General features: G+C 47.1%; 1 protein-coding gene across 1 annotated transcript in view; it reads left to right on the top strand.

Moving 5' to 3' along the window:
- The window catches only part of LOC119386741 (uncharacterized), a 73,581-nt gene that overhangs the window by 40,512 nt on the left and 15,928 nt on the right, over positions 1–17,141 (top strand). The window contains exons 11-14 of the mRNA XM_037654023.2: positions 485–536; positions 6,495–6,699; positions 7,420–7,657; positions 11,979–12,142. Coding sequence (XP_037509951.1) covers positions 485–536; positions 6,495–6,699; positions 7,420–7,657; positions 11,979–12,142 — 659 coding nt within the window. The remainder of the gene's footprint in view (positions 1–484; positions 537–6,494; positions 6,700–7,419; positions 7,658–11,978; positions 12,143–17,141) is intronic.

Raw genomic sequence — 17,141 nt, 5'->3', positions numbered from 1 at the left:
TCGAGGGTTAGCTATAGTTAGTGAAAACATTGATTGACACCAACCAAAGTGAAAAATATTTCGACATTTTGGCTCCCATGTGGGAGCTGAAACGTCAGTAAATATTTTGCATTTTGGTCTGTATCCATCAATGTCTTCACCAATGTTTCATCCCGACCAGAAGAGATTTCGTCAGATCCTCGACTTCATTAGCTATAATTAGCCTGTAGAAATTTTAATTTTGTTTCGAGTCCACTTTTTTTTTTAAAATAAAGTGAGGCCATTGTCACAGAAATGAGTGGTACACACCACTGCGTATAGGTTGACAGTTACTTCATTGGTGCTTTGATGCATGCACCGCTGCAAGCGGCAGTGTGTCGACATTGCAAAATTGAAATCGCAAGAATTGTTGCACGTAATCAGTACACCGTATCGATCGCTGTGTTGTTTACCCACTGTTTTTGTGGATGGTGGAACAAATGTGTTTGTGGTCCTCTCTGTGCAGAAAGCAGAGGCTGGCGTACGTTGGCATCAGCCTGGATAACGTGCTGAAACCGGTGAGTGTGACAGAGCGCATTTTTAGCGACCTTCACGTGCGGCTTGCGTACCACCATGGGCTTTCATGCCGATTTGTTCGCAGTTCGTGAGTTCTTTGCAAATCTTCAGCTGTGTTTATGAAGTTTGTCACATCTGTACGTGCTAATCGTTAGCAGGGATTGCGTGAGTATTCGAAAATTTTGAATATTGAATCAGTTAATGTCATGTTCGACCCTGTCTTTGAATCGAATAGCTGTTATTCGTAAGTACAAAAATTTATGAATAATTAAATAATATTTCAAGATGTGAAGTGCATGTCAGCGTGACATGACAGATTTCAAAGTGCCTGTATTTGGGCAGCATTGGCTCAGTAAAATCGCCTGAAGCTTGCTACGTTGAATTCTTGGCTCCCTTATAGCACAGCATTATTCATTTTTATCGACAAATGATTATTTTTATTGACAAATGATTTTATCGACAAATGATTAGACGTCTTCAATGTCTATGACATTATGGTGGGTTGGTGCGGGAACCTCGAGACTGCGTCTCCATTGATGTTTTCTTATTTTACTTTTTATCGCTTACCAAGCGTCCTTCTCGCAAGAAGAGTGGCACTTTTGGTATTGTGAAAGAGTAATCTGTTGACACAAGAGAAATCTTGTTTCACTTTAACGTCCCTTTAAAGTTGGTTCATTGTCACGTGTGCGAGACAAGCATGGAAAAGTGCACTGAGTGCCAGGGTTTTCAGAGTTAGCACATGTCGGAGAATTTGGGTTCAACATCTTCCCTACCGTGGAAAAAGAGGAAAATTGTGCCAAATATACAGGAAATTTTTTTCCACTCACTTTGTAGAGCTTTTTTTTTTCTGAATAAAATGGCACCATTACAGTGGAACCTCGTTAATGCGTACCTGCCGGGAACGCCGCATAACTACGCACTAAACGGTAGTACGCATTAACCACCAAGTAAAAATTTGCATCTCTTCGCTTATGCCATCGCCGCCAGCAAAGAAATATATACAGTGCCACAGCAAATATTGCCTAAACTACCCATTGCAAAGCCTTTTCATTGTTTTTGCCAAAGTGCAGAAAAGATTCTGGCACTCTCGCACGACCGGCCGGTAGTGCCGATAGCGCGAGGTGGCGACGCCAAGGAGCATTTCGGAACTATTACAGGGTCCAGTATACGCAGTGACCGACATAGCGACGGAACGGACAGTGTTGGCTATGTGTGTGTGTGTGCGTCTATACCGCGATCTGCTGCTAAACGAAAACTGACAGTTTCAGTGAAACGCGGTACGGCTGCGTGGAGCCGATCGTCTCCTGGCTAGTTGCGTGCAGCGCGTGGCCTTCTTGGCTCACGCCGTCGCTGCCGGGCCGCTTGCTGCACTGCACGCGCGCATTTGTCGTGGGAGCGTTCTTCGTACCCACTTAGCTCCAGACCGTGCACAGATGCGGCGAGTAGCTGGTTCAGTTAACGCGGCGGCGGCGATGACGAACTTCCTGCAAGCGATGCGCACTCTGCGACGCTCTAGCGGTGCTGGCAGCGGACGGAAGCTCGTTTGGGTGGTCGCCGAATAAAAGCGTTCAGTATGGTTACAACAGCGCTACGCTTGCTGTAGGTACGCGCGCGTTTAGCGTGATGGCGTCAATACGAAGAGGTTTCTCGTCGCCCGCGACCAGCAATGCTCAACACCGCAACAGCGAGCTGCTTTCGTTTCTACAAAGCAGCGCGCGCTTGAGCACGGCCCTGCACAACGAGGCGGCAGCGATCGGCGGCCCAGCGCGTTCAGGTTGTCGCCTATTAAAAGCGTGCAGTAGGCTTAAAGTAGTGCTGCGCCGCACGCGAGCCCGACCAGATATCTGAAGATACTTATTGCGAAAAGGTTGTCGGCAATAAGTCATGCTAGCGCGTTCTTCGGTGGCTGCCGCCTCACCTTCGTTCTTTCCCGGTGCTTACTCGCAAAAGCGTCGTCGCAATCGCGCGGAAGTCGGAATCAGCGATCGACCGATCTACGCACTTGTTGAAGAAGGAAAACCTTTGGCGGCACTTTGGGGGGTCGGGAAGTTCAGTGGCGCAGTAAAATTTTATGGCACAAAAAGTTATCGCGGTACGTAGGGTACGCACTAACCGGTAGGCGTAGGACGAAGCACTACGGCTTAAGCGGTCAGCGAATGCATTAGGCTCTATGAGACTCGGTCGGGGATTCATCGCAACTACGTTTTAACCGTTAGTACGCTTAAAGCGGGTACGTATTAACGAGGTTTGACTGTACTTCAATTCAGTGGGTTGCTTTATTCTACTAAATGCATAGAAAAAGATAGCTTGAAGATGGCTTCAGTGCATGTCATTAAAATGCAGGATGGCAATACAATGAAAGCCAAGACACATATGGCACAACATGGACAAGTGTAGCCATCTACCTTAAAAAAACTCATCTGTGAAGAGTGTAGTTGTCATTGGTTCCATGTGGGACCAAGTTTTGTTGATGACGAGTATAGTCACCATCGGTCGTCAACCAGAGGGAAAGGGTTAAAGAATGATATCAGCAGAAATGAAACATTGAGTAGGTTGTAACATTATGGCAATACAGTCAAACCCCGCTACAACGAAATTGACTGTGCTCGGAAAAATGTTCGTTGAAGCGAACATTTCGTTGTAGTGAAATAAAAAAAATATGGCTGACCTGAGCTAGTAGAACAGTGAAACTTTTATTTCCAATATTCAAAAAGTGTCTGCTGCTTCCTTTGTGTCCCCAGCAGCGTTACGACGCGATTCTCATATACCGTAATTTCGCGCGTATAACCCGCACCAAAAACCCGAAAATTTCAGTGGCAAAGTAGGGGTGCGGATAATACGCGGGGGTTTTCCTATAGTGCTGCTTCACAGCAATACGTATTGTGCCGTGAAGCCGCTTTACAGTGTAGCGAAAGCTACGGAGGCGGTTTCCGCAAATTCGTGTTGCTCCGCAAGTAGTACGGCAGCTTGCGGCCGATTTCGGTTTCGCTTGCTTGCATCGTTGAAGCGTTTAGAAAAACGTTCGGGGAAAGACAATTCGATTGTTCAGTGTAAACCTCACTGTCACATTACAAGTATATTTTTTTGGACGTTTGCGGCCGCACAGTGACCCTCCACCCATCCTCCACCACCCTCCACTTGTCCCTACGTCACGGACGCCATGTTTACTTTGGAAAAGGGCTTGCCGAAAAGGTGGTGCTGTCTAAGAAATAGAAAGAAAAGGAAGGCATTTTTGCAAAGTGAACAATACCTGTATCTTACCTACGACTTCCCGCAACTGTTTGAGTTCCATAATAAATAAAGCAGTAGTTATTTTAGCAAGGCAAATGAGATATTATCAGTAAATTTAAGTACTACTTTTTGACGCGGTAGCAGGCATGCATTTCGGTTCTGTTGCTTCCACGGTGCTGTCAACTGTCAAGATAAGTTATTGCCGAGTGTGAGCTCTCTTTGCCTCGTTGATATCGCTAGTTCTCCACATCTCGACCCGTTCGCCAAGCCTAAGTCGACCTATTCTGTCACCATGAGTAGCGCCCGGCGGCAGTCCTTCACCACACAGCAAAAGCTTAAGATCATCGCTGTCGCCGAGGAATTCGGAAATCGCGAAGCGGGAAGACGGCACGATGTGGACGAGTCCTGCGTGCGACTGTGGAGACAGCCTGCAAGCCGCGCACCGCGACCGTAGCTCATTTCGTGGCCCCAAGACCGGCGCCTACCCTGAGCTGGAGGTGCAGCTAGTAAAGTTCATCGAAGATGTGAGAAGCAGGGGTCACGCCGTATCGACCGAGATGGCCCAAGTGGAAGCGCGGCGACTGTCGAGGGAGCTAGGCCTACCTCACGGGTTCCGTGCGAGCCGCGGATGGCTGCACCGCTTTATGAAGAGGCAAGGGCTCTCAATCAGACGGCGGACTACAATATGTCAACGCTTGCCGGCTTCTTACGAGGAGAAGCTGCTCAAGTACCAGAGATATGTAATTGGCCTGCGAAAGCAGCACGATTACATTTTCTCGCAAATCGGCAATGCGGACGAAACTCCTGTTTATTTTGAAATGCCGTTGGACACAACGATTGAGAAGACGGGCAGCAGTTCGGTGAGCGTGCTGACCGGCGGGAACACGAAACTGCGCGTCACAGTATTGCTTTGTGCCCTCGCCGACGGCACGCAACTGCGACCGTACGTCATCTTGAAAAGGAAAACTCTTCCGAAGATTCATTTGCCTGCCGGTGTGGTGGTGCGCGCACACGAGAACGCGTGGATGAACAGTGACTTGTTCGTGGACTGGGTCAAGACGGTATGGGAGAAGAGGCCTGGTGCAATGCTCGCAAAGAGGTCCATGCTCGTTCTTGACTCGTTCCGCGGCCACACAACTGAGGAAGTGAAGGACCGCCTTTCACGCAACGGGACTGACTTAGTTGTTATACCCGGTGGAATGACGTCAATGTTGCAGCCTCTAGATGTGTCGCTTAACAAGCCCTTCAAAGCGCATGTCAAGCGCTATTACGCCGAGTGGATGGCCGAAGGCCTCTACGACTTGACGCCGACAGGGCGAGTCCGAAGGCCTGATATTGCCCTATTCTGCAAGTGGATAGTCGAGGCATGGAAGGCCATTCCAGGTGAGATGGTGCGGAAAAGTTTCAAAAAATGCTGCATCACAAACAACATGGATGGAACCGAAGATGACCTTGTGCATAACAGTGAGGACTGCGGCTCAAGTGATAGCTCCAGCGAGAGCAGTGACAGTGAGTGATTGTGACTGGCCTTGCAGGCAGCGTATTCTGCTTGCTAAATAAAGCTTTTTCTGTCTACATATGTGCTGTGTTACCTGAGCAGTAGCTTTTGTACAGCCTTTCCTGTATATCGAATGTGCGGGCAATACGCGAGGATTTTTTTTTTTTTTCTCGGCGAGCTGGAAGTGGGGGTGCGGATTATACGCAGGGGCGGGTTATACGCGCGAAAATACGGTATGCATAGCGACGCCACGTTGAAAAGCACGCAGAAACAACGGCTTCTGCGAACGAATCAAACAAGCGCGGGCGCGCAACACGAACTGCACAGTTGCACCAACACGCTAACACTAGCTATTCGCCGACAACGGCGACATGCAGGCGTGCTATCGCGGAGCGATGACTTACGCCTTATTCTATGCTATTCTTTATCCACCACTCGCGGCTGGCTGATCTCGCTGATAACGCGGACGAATTGTTGCTCCGACCACCGGTCGCACTGGCCAAGCGCGAAAAGCACGAAAAGCATTGGCATTGGAAAAGGCACCATTCTGCGACTGCACCCCAGGGCTGCTCGCGTTGATAACGTGGATGTGGCGGATGTACCGTCGCTCTGACCACTAGCGAAGCGCGAAAAGCACGAAAAGTATTGGAAAGGCATCGGAAAAGCTATCGTTTCGCGATTGCACCCCAGCTGACCCCAGTGTCGACAAGTGAGCTTTGGCTTCGGATTGTCTGCGACTCAGAAGCAACTCAAGCCAGTTGCGAAAGCAGGGCAGTCTGATCGCCGTCACTATCAAGCAATGGCGGCCCCCAGGCTCTGTCAACAGCGGCGGTTTCTGGTGGTTCCAACACGCGATTCAGACTTTTAATTCGTATTTTTATGTTGTAAAATGCATCAAAATGTCCGAGATTGTGTTTATTGCACGGTAAATTAAATTTTTGAGGCCCGAATGGCATCGTGAAATTTCGTTGAAGCGGAACGGCAGCCGAAAAAGTGTTCGTTGTGGCGAGCATATTTATGCATTGACTCCTATGGACTGTTGACGGGGAACCGAAAATTTTTCGTTGTACCGGAAATTTCGTTGAAGCGGAGTTCGTTGTAGCGGAGTTCGACTGTATAATAAAGGACCGCAAATTAAAGTTTGCAAACAGCTATTTCTTTCTCCTGCCGAACGTTTAGTACATAATACCAGCAAAGGTGCCTTTTCTTCTCTTTGTTTTTTGTCCTTTAGGAGAAAAAAGAGGAAGAAGAGTCCCCAGCAGAGGAATATGAGGAAGAGGATGACGAAGATGATGAAGACAGCCGGAGGCACATGCTGCTGACCAAGCGATCGTCGCGCAAGCGCAAGGCCATCAGCTACCAGTTCAAGGAGTACGACGAGATGATCTTTCAGGCTGTGCAGCCAGACATTGTGGCTGCGGAACAGTGTGCCAAAGGTAGGCCCCTTCTTCATCTTCTTCGTTGTGAAGTTCACAAAAAAATCTTTTCGTGGCAAGAGCAGGGTGCTTGGTGTCTGAGAAGAATAATCTATACTATTACAAGCGTGATTAGATTTTTATCTGTCATCATCATCATTGTCAATATAGGCTATTTTATGTCCACTGCAAGCCAAATGCAAGTGATCTCCAATTTACCCTTTTCTGCACGAGCTGATTCCATTTTATGTTTGCAAATTCCTTAATTTCATCAGCCCATCTAACCCTCTGCTGACCTTGGTTGCGTTTTCCATCCCTTCATATCCATTCCTTTGTTCAAGGTGTGCGCAAGTTGTCTGTCCGACGCATTACGTGGCCACTGAAGTCCATTTTTCTGCCTTATGTGAACTAGAATAATGGCTAGCCTTGTTTGTCTTCTGATTGACTCCGCTGTCTTCCGATCCCTTAACGCTACACCTATCATTTTCTACTCCATCGCACGCTGTGTTGTTCTCAACTTCTTCTCAAGTTTCTTTAAAAAGTTTCCACCCCATATGTTAGTACTGGCAGTATGCAGTGATTGTGCACCTTTTGCTTTAGGGCCAATGGCAGATTGCCTGTCATGAGTTGGGAATGCCTTCCACGTGTGCTCCAGCCCATCCTTATTCTTTGGTGAATTTTCGTGTCCCTTTAATGTTCTCAACAGCCCGTTCACGGCGTTTTTTGCATCTGTTCCCGCAGCTGCACGTGCTCCAGGGGTGAGCCGGGGCAAAGACATGTCCAACCTTCTGGGCCCAGATGACGAGGAGGAAGAGGAGGAGGGCAAGGACGAGGATGGAGACGACGAAGACTACGAGGACGGGGAGAAGCAGGTGACCGCAGCAGGCAAGAAGAGGAAGAGGGCTCGCAAGCTGACCAGCCTGGACTTCACCTCTGAGGAGGAGGGTGACGACGAGACCGACGAGTACCAGGGCTCCAGGTGGGTTAATGGTTGGTGTGTACAAGAAGGCGTGCTGCAGTGTAGCCAACCAAATGCCCCTGCCACAGGGCAGTCGTTTCCCATTCGCTTCTGCTTGCAGTGGGTGAAAGCGATGAACAGTTAAGAGGTAACCAAATTACGCTATGAGGCACACTTTCGTAACTTGAGTCCGGATATTTACTTGTTCACTTAAATGAATCCTGACCAAAGGGTTTGCGGCCAGTGCCCATATGAGCCAAAACTCTTGGTATTTTCGTCTCGACATGGACTGTCGCTCAATAACTGAAACATGATTGGATGGCAAGAACATGCTTGATCTTCCTGGTGACCACAGTGGCTGTAATGCGTCCCTTAACGATGAGAGTTGATAAATGAGTGCCAAGGCATGTCACCGCTTCCCGAAAACAACGGTTTTCAGTCTGTCTTTTGAAAACTTTATGGCGGAAAATAGTGACTTGCAATGAATTTTTGTTTTTGTTTTTCCATGCAGATTGGTCTGAAAGTTGCCTTGCATGATAAACTAGCAGAATGTTTAAGTGAGGTGTGGGGCCGCCAATTTATTTTCAGTTGCTACAGAATCGATTGGTAAATGTAGAATAGTATTACATAAGCGATAGCTGCATGCATGAGGCAGCCTGCCATGGTCCATGAGCAACGATAAATGCTGTCTGAGGGTGACGGCAATGGACACTAAGTGCAAATAAATAGGCTTGTGCGAATAGTAAACTTTAGGTTCGAAGCGAATTCGAATAGTATATATCACATATTATAAAGAAAAAAGAGCATATTTGTCATGACCCAACCAACCTGCACAACATATTTTTTAAATTGTAACAAGGCATGTGCAAATGCCATTCTTTTTGGTTCAAAAGAAGTGGAAGCAACTTTGAATACTAGCAGGATATGGCTTTCGGTAGAATGCAAGTGATAACCTGTAAAATATGTAACGGTTTAAAATTTACTATACTTGGAACATATAAGCTGGTATAACAAGTTTTTAAACTTAAAAAATGATGAATCAATGTGAGGGTAAAATGTTCATAAACTTAAAACACTTTTTGAGCAGGGTCAAAAAGCGCTGCCAATCGGTAGTCGAGGCTCCCGAGAACACGCGAGCCAAATATTATAGCGAAGCGAGCGGCCTGGAATTTACAATAAATTCTAAAAGTCAGCTGAAAATCGCTCCCTCTTCTCTCGACAAATGATGTATTAGTCCGCAATATATGACGCGATTGTCGGCAGTTCCACCATTGGCTGACGTTTTAATCACGATAACACGCTCATTATTACCTTAGTTGTTAATTTTGAGTTCAATAAGTAGATAATATGTATGTTTATATTGTGTTATACCCTTAAAACACCGAACAAACATTAATATTAGCACTTCCGGTCTCACCGACAGCTCGTCTGCTCGTAGTTGCGTGGTTGCGTTTTCTTCGCCATGTGCAGCGCCGAAATCGTGAATATTTCTGTGCTTTTGACCATCGCCGGTTCCCGTTGAGAGTGGCAGCTGTTCGAGTGTTGCCTCGTCAGCTGGAAACTGCATCGTCGGCACGTTCTCACGACCGACCGAGGCAGCGGTGCAGCATTTCTCCGATAACAATGCTGGCGCCGGCTAGCTTAGGATACCTGTGCTCGCTGTATGGCGAGAGTCCCGTTCGCTGTCTGTTCAGTATGTCATCGAGCTGTACATCGGCGTATCCTCCCCGTAGTCTCAGGTTCCCGAGAAACCGCAACACAGCAACCAAGTAGATTCGCATTTTCACGGTAGCTGCAGACAGCCGGGGGATGGATCCGCGCCGGCCCGATGCCCCACGATCCTTTCTTCTAGTCTGTAGTTCTTTGTTGTCAGCCCGCACTCGCTGTGCGCCCGCATTCGAAGAGCAAACAGCATCGAAGTACCGCCACTGGGAGAAGGATGCACGCAGCTTTGCCGTGTTGAATACGATTCAAGCGCGAGCAGTGCGAAGAGGCGGTGTATCGGAGTGTGGGTCGAAACCTATCTCAGCTGTCATTCGTTCCAAACGCGCACGCAAGTTTGCGTCCATGGTTGGCAGAGCGATGAAAACACTACGGCAGTTCGAGGTGCACACCCAACATTACCAAACCGACTCGCAGTTTTCAAGCACGCGCGATACACGGTGCCATGGGCTCCGCCGCTCGACGACGACCGCGCGAGCCGACCGGAAGTGGCGCCACAGACCACGTGGTTGCGCCGAGACGCCAGAGAGAAAAAAATGAAAAAAATGCCGCCGGCGCTGACGTCGCCTCCTCGCACCTCCGCTCTCCCTCCCTCCCTTCACGCCGCGCGCAGCTTTCCGCGCGCTCGCTGCGTTGAGTTGAGAGAGAAAGCTGCGGAACGTGATCTCTATAATTTGGTAACACCACTTAGACTTGCCGGATTCGAAAAATTTTTGCGGCATATGACTCGTGAAGAGTCATACGTCAATAATGAGACTATTCCAATATAACTAAGAAAGGTGTTGCAGGGCCCCTTTAAAGTGGGGCTTCGCGGCAGTGCGGATTTTTTCTGGAAAGGCGTGTTCACGGCATAGCACTCCTCCACTGCAGTGAAACCACCTTTACAGGAGGTTACAAACGGACAGTGCGGATTTTTTCTGAAAAGGTGTATACACGGTACAGCACCCCTCCACTGCAGTGAAAGCACTTTTACAGGGGGGTTACAAGCACACTAATATACACCTATTCGTTCCTTTCGAATACTTCGAAATTTTCAATAATTTAAGTTCGAATCAAAGCGAATTCGTATACTGTATTATTCGTCGAATATTTGAAGTGCTCGAATATTTGCACAAGCCTACAAATAAACGTTCTTTATGCAAAGGTAACGGGCTCTGTTAAATTCAGCATTTATTAATGGAAGTCTGCTGTATTTTGTTGTAATGCACTTGGTCAGCATTAGGTGTGACAACAGAAGGTTGCGGATGTGGGAAAATGACAGCATAAAAAAGCATGTTGTTATGGGCAATTGAAATACAGAAAAAGTTCGGTTACCTAATACATGTTCTCTTGTTTTTGCTTCCATTACTAGGCTTTATGTCAGCATGGTTGTGGCATGCACGCTTACTTTGAGGCCTAAACTATTTTTGGCAACCACATAATTAGCAGTCCAAGAAACTGTTGTGGAGCTAGCACTCATGAAACGTATTCTGCTTTGTAATTTCTTGTTTGAATTTTGTTTGTCCATCACTGTACAGTAGGGTTGTGCAAATATTCGAACTTTCGATTATTTTTCGTATAGTGTTTGCTATTCAATTCGATTCGCACCAGAATTTCGCTTTTCGAAATATTTGAACTTCCGGAAAATAAATACAGTAAAAGCTCGCTAATTCAGGTTTCATGGGACCAGAAAGACTGTCCGAATTAACCAAATGCTGAATTAACGACAGTATCAAGAAAACAATAAATAAATGTCCATGTATTGAACTATGCAACTGGGATGTCTATGTCTGTTCTGATGTTGAAGTGTTATGTTCAAGAACCTACTGTGCTGAAAAAATGGAGGCGAGGGATAGTAAAAACGCCGTAGAAGAAAGTTACGCATTTTTCAGTCCTCCTCAATTATGTGGATTTCTCCACGGCGCAAACACCAACTACACATTAGCTGTGTGGAATGGCAACTGAAGTTCCACACACTGTGCAGTACCTCATTTGATTCTCTGGGCACATGCGCAATGTTGAAACCGCTAACCAAGTTTCCACCATTTGAGTGTCGCACATGCCATCAACGTCCTGTTTTTCATTGTCAACGCGATTCCCTCATTTTGCAAATGTGGCCACTGTAGATCGTTTTGTTGACAAGGCTGCTTGCGTTCGGTAGGCCTAGCCTGCGGGGTGTCGGGCAGCATGCCTTTGATGTAGAAATTACATGTAGAAGAGATTCACGGCCAGGGGATCAGCCATGGCAGTTATCCTGCAAAGACTTGCTAAGCTTAGACATGTGCCCTCTTGTAACAAACGTGAACGTTGGAGCCACAAAACCCAAAGAGATCTAAAATTTTCAGACTTCTCCATTGCTTAGGAAACCATTTCCACCCCCACTTCGCACATCTGTAATGTGCTGCTGCCTATTTTTTTAGAGCGCAGCACTCAAGGGTTGGCTGAACTGAGCGAACGATTGGCAGAGGGAAGGATGAAAGAGAGCGAATGCAGAGCCAGTCTGTCATCTTTAGGGGGGGGGGGACTGCACACTAAACAGTACGTGTGTACATGGAGTTCTACAACGTTGGCTACTGGGTCAACCTCCCCTTTAGGCAGCGTCCCAGTACCAGTAACACTGTGCCATTTTTCGTGTGTTCAGTGCAAGCCAGTCGGAAGCAAGTGCATCGAGTGTGGTGAGTGACGGCCCTCCATCATCAGGCTCGGACTGGCAAGCAAGCTCGAGACGTCGACGCCGTGGAGGGACTGCACCTTCCAGGAAAAAGGGGAAGACTACCCGCTCTGGCTACCGTCGAGATGACTTTGGTGAGTCACTGTGCTCCACCATCATTTACACTTGTCCAATATTTTGCATAGGGAGCTTGGAAGAGTACATACGAAATTCGAGCTTTATATTAACAAGAAAAACATAATCGTTGCTCAGAATATTGAGTAATTCTGCAGAATAATGGACCTTGCTTTATTGTTTGAATCAGGTCATGCTTTTGTGATGTTTGCAGAAACGCAGAGAAAGTACATACAGCACTTCATTTTGAATATTTGGCTTTCCAAATGGCATGGAGCACTGCTATTAGCATAATCTTAATTGTCACTGTATGCTACTCACAAAGCACCTGTTTTATCAAAACTTATTAAAAATGGGTCAGTTGTTTTAGATGTCTTTAGGGGAGATGCGGGTTGAAGACACTTTTTTTTTAATATTCAACCTAGAGCAATGAAACTGGGGTACTTATAGAGATTTTTATGCTGATTTGAAATATATAATTCGTTTTCTAGTAAGTTGCATACTTTTTGTTCTGCACCATGACAAATGTGTAAAACATAGGCCTTTTTGCCCCCATATTTCGATCCTTAAACTTCTATACATTTTGCCAATTAGTGGCTCATATTGTTCCATTTGAACTGTAGAGTGCTGAAAACTATCCAGAAAGTACATAGAAAATATTTGCTAGACGTGAAAAATTCAAACATGGGAAATCCATTATTACGCCGGCCCCGGTAAATGTTTACTTGCGAATTTTCTAATAGGCATAAATAATATTGAGATTTGGGGAAGATGACTGGCACTCCTCGCACCTTAGAGAAAATTTGGGCAAAATTTCATGCAGATCCGAGAAGCGCCAAAAACAAGAGGGGCACGCTGAAAAAGTTGCCAAAAAGTGTTTTGAGAAAAACGAATTTTAAAGTTAAAATTGGATGTTTATTTATGAAACAGGTAACGAAATCCGATCAAAATTGCACACATAAGAGGTAAATTGTTCTTCTAGTAGCCACTGCCACTAAAAGGAGCCAGCGCCATAAGTTTCTCCTTCGCAGCTCTTTCGAGCAGAGTAGCTACTTGCGCGAGCTTCCGCTGCCGTAGGTTCTGCTTGCGATCGGTCCGTCACTCGCTGCCCCTACGCTGGCCTCCTCGCTCGAAGCAACTCGCTGCAACGTATACGTCATCGAAAGAATACTTTCGGGGCACTCGCTGTTCTCGCATTGTAGTTCCAGAAACGACGCCTTTGCGTTTGTAAGCTGGTTCCCGGACGCATATTCCCGAACGGTGACACGTTGGACACACTGCACCCATCACGAGGATGTTCAATGCTGTTATGTCAGCGATCAAGGAAGACTCTTTCTACCGTGATCTTTCTTTGTCGTCGAAGAGTCCGATCTTCTCTTTGAGAGGCCCTGACATACTCGAACGCCGCGGCAAACTCGTCGGAAGCATCGCCGTCGCTAGGCCTCGCGGCAGCAGACGCACTTGCCGCTCGACGAGTGTTTGGCTTCAATTTGCGCCAGCGTCCTCAAAATTGGTTCACCGAGCGATACTTCACTGGCCGGTGACTGCGCTTGCTACGGTTCTCTTCGTCCATGATGAAAATAAATACACGAGAGAAATGTTCAGCTGCGCAGCTCGATGAAACACGGACCCTGCAAGCAGGCTTCACAACACTCAGGGTGTGCAGCGGCCAATGGCGGTCCCCGATCCGTACCACGTGATTTAAAAGCCAGTCGCAGCACTCGGAAAGCGCGGCAAAAACATGGTTTTTTTATGATTTCTTGTGCTTCTGTAGCGCGGGAAACCATGGTTATTTGAAGATCTCCTCATGCGATCCCCAATGGCGAGCGGCCGCACGTTATCGGCCGTGAGGCGCTAGAAGACGTCACACTTTCGGTCAAGATTAACAGCCACCTTGTGCTCTTTAGACGCAATTTTAACGCATTTACAGTTGAGTCTCGACTTTGATTTTTATTTTCGGAACAGTAGAGATACTAATCTTAACAAAACAGGTGAAAACAAAAAATCAATAATTTTTGAAAAAACTCGCATTTTTCATCCCGCATCTCCCCTTAAATGTTTGTACTACCAGTAGATCACATAAGCAATAGGCATGGTTTGCATGGTCTGTGGGCAGTCAGCCTGCAAACATAGGCAGATGTCTATGAAGCTTGTGTGTGTGTGCTTACTGATGTAATTGGAACTGCATAAGCTTGCATGCTGGTAGAAGCAAATAAAGCTTCGAATAACCTTGGGCAGCACAGCCTAGGTGTTGCAGAGTCAACGCTACATGCACAGCATCAGCATTTTATTATGGCCTGCGAGACACATCAGGCTGCGCAATGGGGAAATGTAAAATGCATCCATAGCCTCAGTCACGAAATGTCAAGCAACCTTTAATAGAACACAACATTAAGCAATTGTCTGTAAGCAATTTCATCGCTCTCCTGAACTTCAGAAGCAGTATTATTTATTTTACAATTGGAATTTTTTTTTTCACTGATCAGTTGTTCGGACATTCTCATGGTACATTAGAATCTGAATAACTTTAAATCCCTAAATTCAAGTTTTCAGATAATTCTAACAGCATAGCTGCTCCCAGCAAAGCTGGTTACATTAAACAGCAAACATTTCTCATGCATTCATCATTACTGAACAGCACTATAGGAGCACACACAAAAGTGGACAGAAGGATGATCGCTGATTGCCAACTGAAAGTTTCATCGTGCTGTTCATCTTTTGATTCATCTCATAAATTCAAACTCTACTAAGAACTTCGAGCCACCGCAGTGCCTAAAGTCTCGCTTTGTTCATGGTGGGGCGGTACCACCCCACATGGGCTGCTTGTATGATGTGTGTATGTGTGTTTGAAAGGGGGTATGCTTATGTACATGTATTAGTGGTCACTAGGCAAGGGGGCTGTGCCCCTTCCGACTCCTAAGCCTTGGCGGCAAGAGTTATTTCAAGCAAAATTTCTTGCTCTTGGGGACCACCTTTCTCAACAAAAGCCTCATCGCATTACCTATTGCATCAACGCCTCTCTGAAATTGAGATAAAGCAACCATCAACCCCGAGTGACCAGGAAGGTGGTGTATGTGAAGCTACCAACCATCTCTGCTCGCCTAGCCTTTGCACTTGCTACAGAGTGCCTCTCAAAAAAGGAGCGCTGGCCACCTATGTGCTCAGTATCTACAACCATCACCACATAGACCACGCATGGCCGAGCTCATTTGCACTGTCCTGCAATGCTCTTCTGGGATGCTCTCCTATGGAATGTCTGAATAATTTACAGTAGAACCTCGTTGATACATTCCCACTTAGTACGATTTCCCGGCTGCTACGCTCGAAATCGCGAAAATTAAAAATAACCCAATACAGCTCTGTCTAATACGTTCCGGTTAATACGTTCCCGGAAAATACGATTATTCGGCAGCAACGTTCAGCACCGCGGAAAACTGTGGTTGTATGATACGTTTTGTACTCGGAAACTCTCATTCAGGTGTGCAAAAAGGGCCCTCTCGTGTGCTTGTGAAGCACGAAGTGGCAGACAGCCGACGCGCGGCGACGGCAGCTTCTACGCCTTTCGCCCCTCTGACTTCACCTTCGTCTTTCCCCCCTCCGCGCTTTCTCTGCTTTGCACAATTGTCCCCTCCACGTCTCTTCCGAATTGCTCGATTGTCCCCTCAGTGTCTTCTCCGAATTGCTCGATCGCCGCTCTCTGTCAACCACACACTGGCCCGAAGGCAGGCGGCGACACTGGCCGTCAAAATGTTCAAACGGCTTGCCGCGGAAATGCACATGCTGCCGCCGCATCGCCACCGCTGCACAACATGCCGCGACCCGAAACCATAGCAATGCCGCCATTGTGCCCAGTGAATATGGCCGATAATTTCCCCCACACTTTTCTCCCGGAGCGCATTCGTTTTTGGGTTGCTCCGCCTGGCGCAATTCCAGTCGGCGTTCGTACTTCTCTGGCTGGGCAATTCTGCCTACCAGCGGGTCGTCAGAAGCTGCCAGAAAATATTTGTTCGGGAGGATATCTGGGAGGTTTCTGGTTATCAGACGTCAAAACGAGACGACGCATGCTCGCCGCCATCATTGTGAGGACTCGACAGATTGCAGCATGATCGCAGTGCGGGCGCTTGGAGACTTCACCTTCAGTTGCCATTACGCCGGGCATTATCTTTAAAGCCCGTTCCGCCCGTGTGAGATGGTGCGATTACGAGTGGCGGCAAACATATTAGCACATGTCTCAAGTTAAGAAAGAATGCAAACTGATCAGTGCGAGTGTGCGACATAGTATGCGACAGCCGCGAACAGCTGTCGCTTTCGGGGACGCTTATCACTTTTGCGAGATTTCGCATATCGTGTCGTACCGCGATTGTTATGTGCACTGCGAAGAGCCTTTAGCGGGGCGGCAGTTTTCTTCACGGACAAGGCGAGTCACGCGTGATCTTGCGAACGTACGTGATCATATCCCAAATGCATATGCTCGAGAATATCACTTCTGCTCTTCGGCAAACCTAGCCCCATATTTCCAAGCGGCAATGCAGAAAGAACCGACGCTCATGCGGCGCAGTTTCGTCTGCTGACACAGTGGTAGCGTTTCTTTACGTTTACGCTGGTTGTCCCAGAGTTCGATTTTGCAATATTCGGGTTTTCTCGGGATTTCAATACACGTGACCACGACGTTATTTTCGGTCAGGACCGAAACTAGCTGGCTGACCTCTGGCGGCCAGCGAGATGCCAGGAGTTCGAAAATTGAAGAGTCCCTCCATGTTTTTTGAGAAATAAATGTTTTTTGCCCTTGCACCTCATTATAGGCTTGTCAGCCTCAATTTTTACTGAATTCGGATCGTACGTTTTCCTGGATCGTACGTTTATTGTCCGCGTTTTTTTCGGAAACGTATCAACGAGGTTCTACTGTATATGCTGTGGTTAAATGCTCCGAAAGTGCGGCAAAAGAAAATATGTTGCCTTCCTCACCAGTGTTTGTGCTACTATATGCAATGCACATACAACGAAGCAGCTTATTACAAA

The sequence above is a fragment of the Rhipicephalus sanguineus genome, chromosome 3 (assembly GCF_013339695.2).
Source record: "Rhipicephalus sanguineus isolate Rsan-2018 chromosome 3, BIME_Rsan_1.4, whole genome shotgun sequence".
Classification (NCBI taxonomy): Eukaryota; Metazoa; Arthropoda; class Arachnida; order Ixodida; family Ixodidae; genus Rhipicephalus; species Rhipicephalus sanguineus.
Note: the sequence above shows the minus strand (reverse complement) of the source record. Positions and strands in the feature narration are given on the sequence as shown.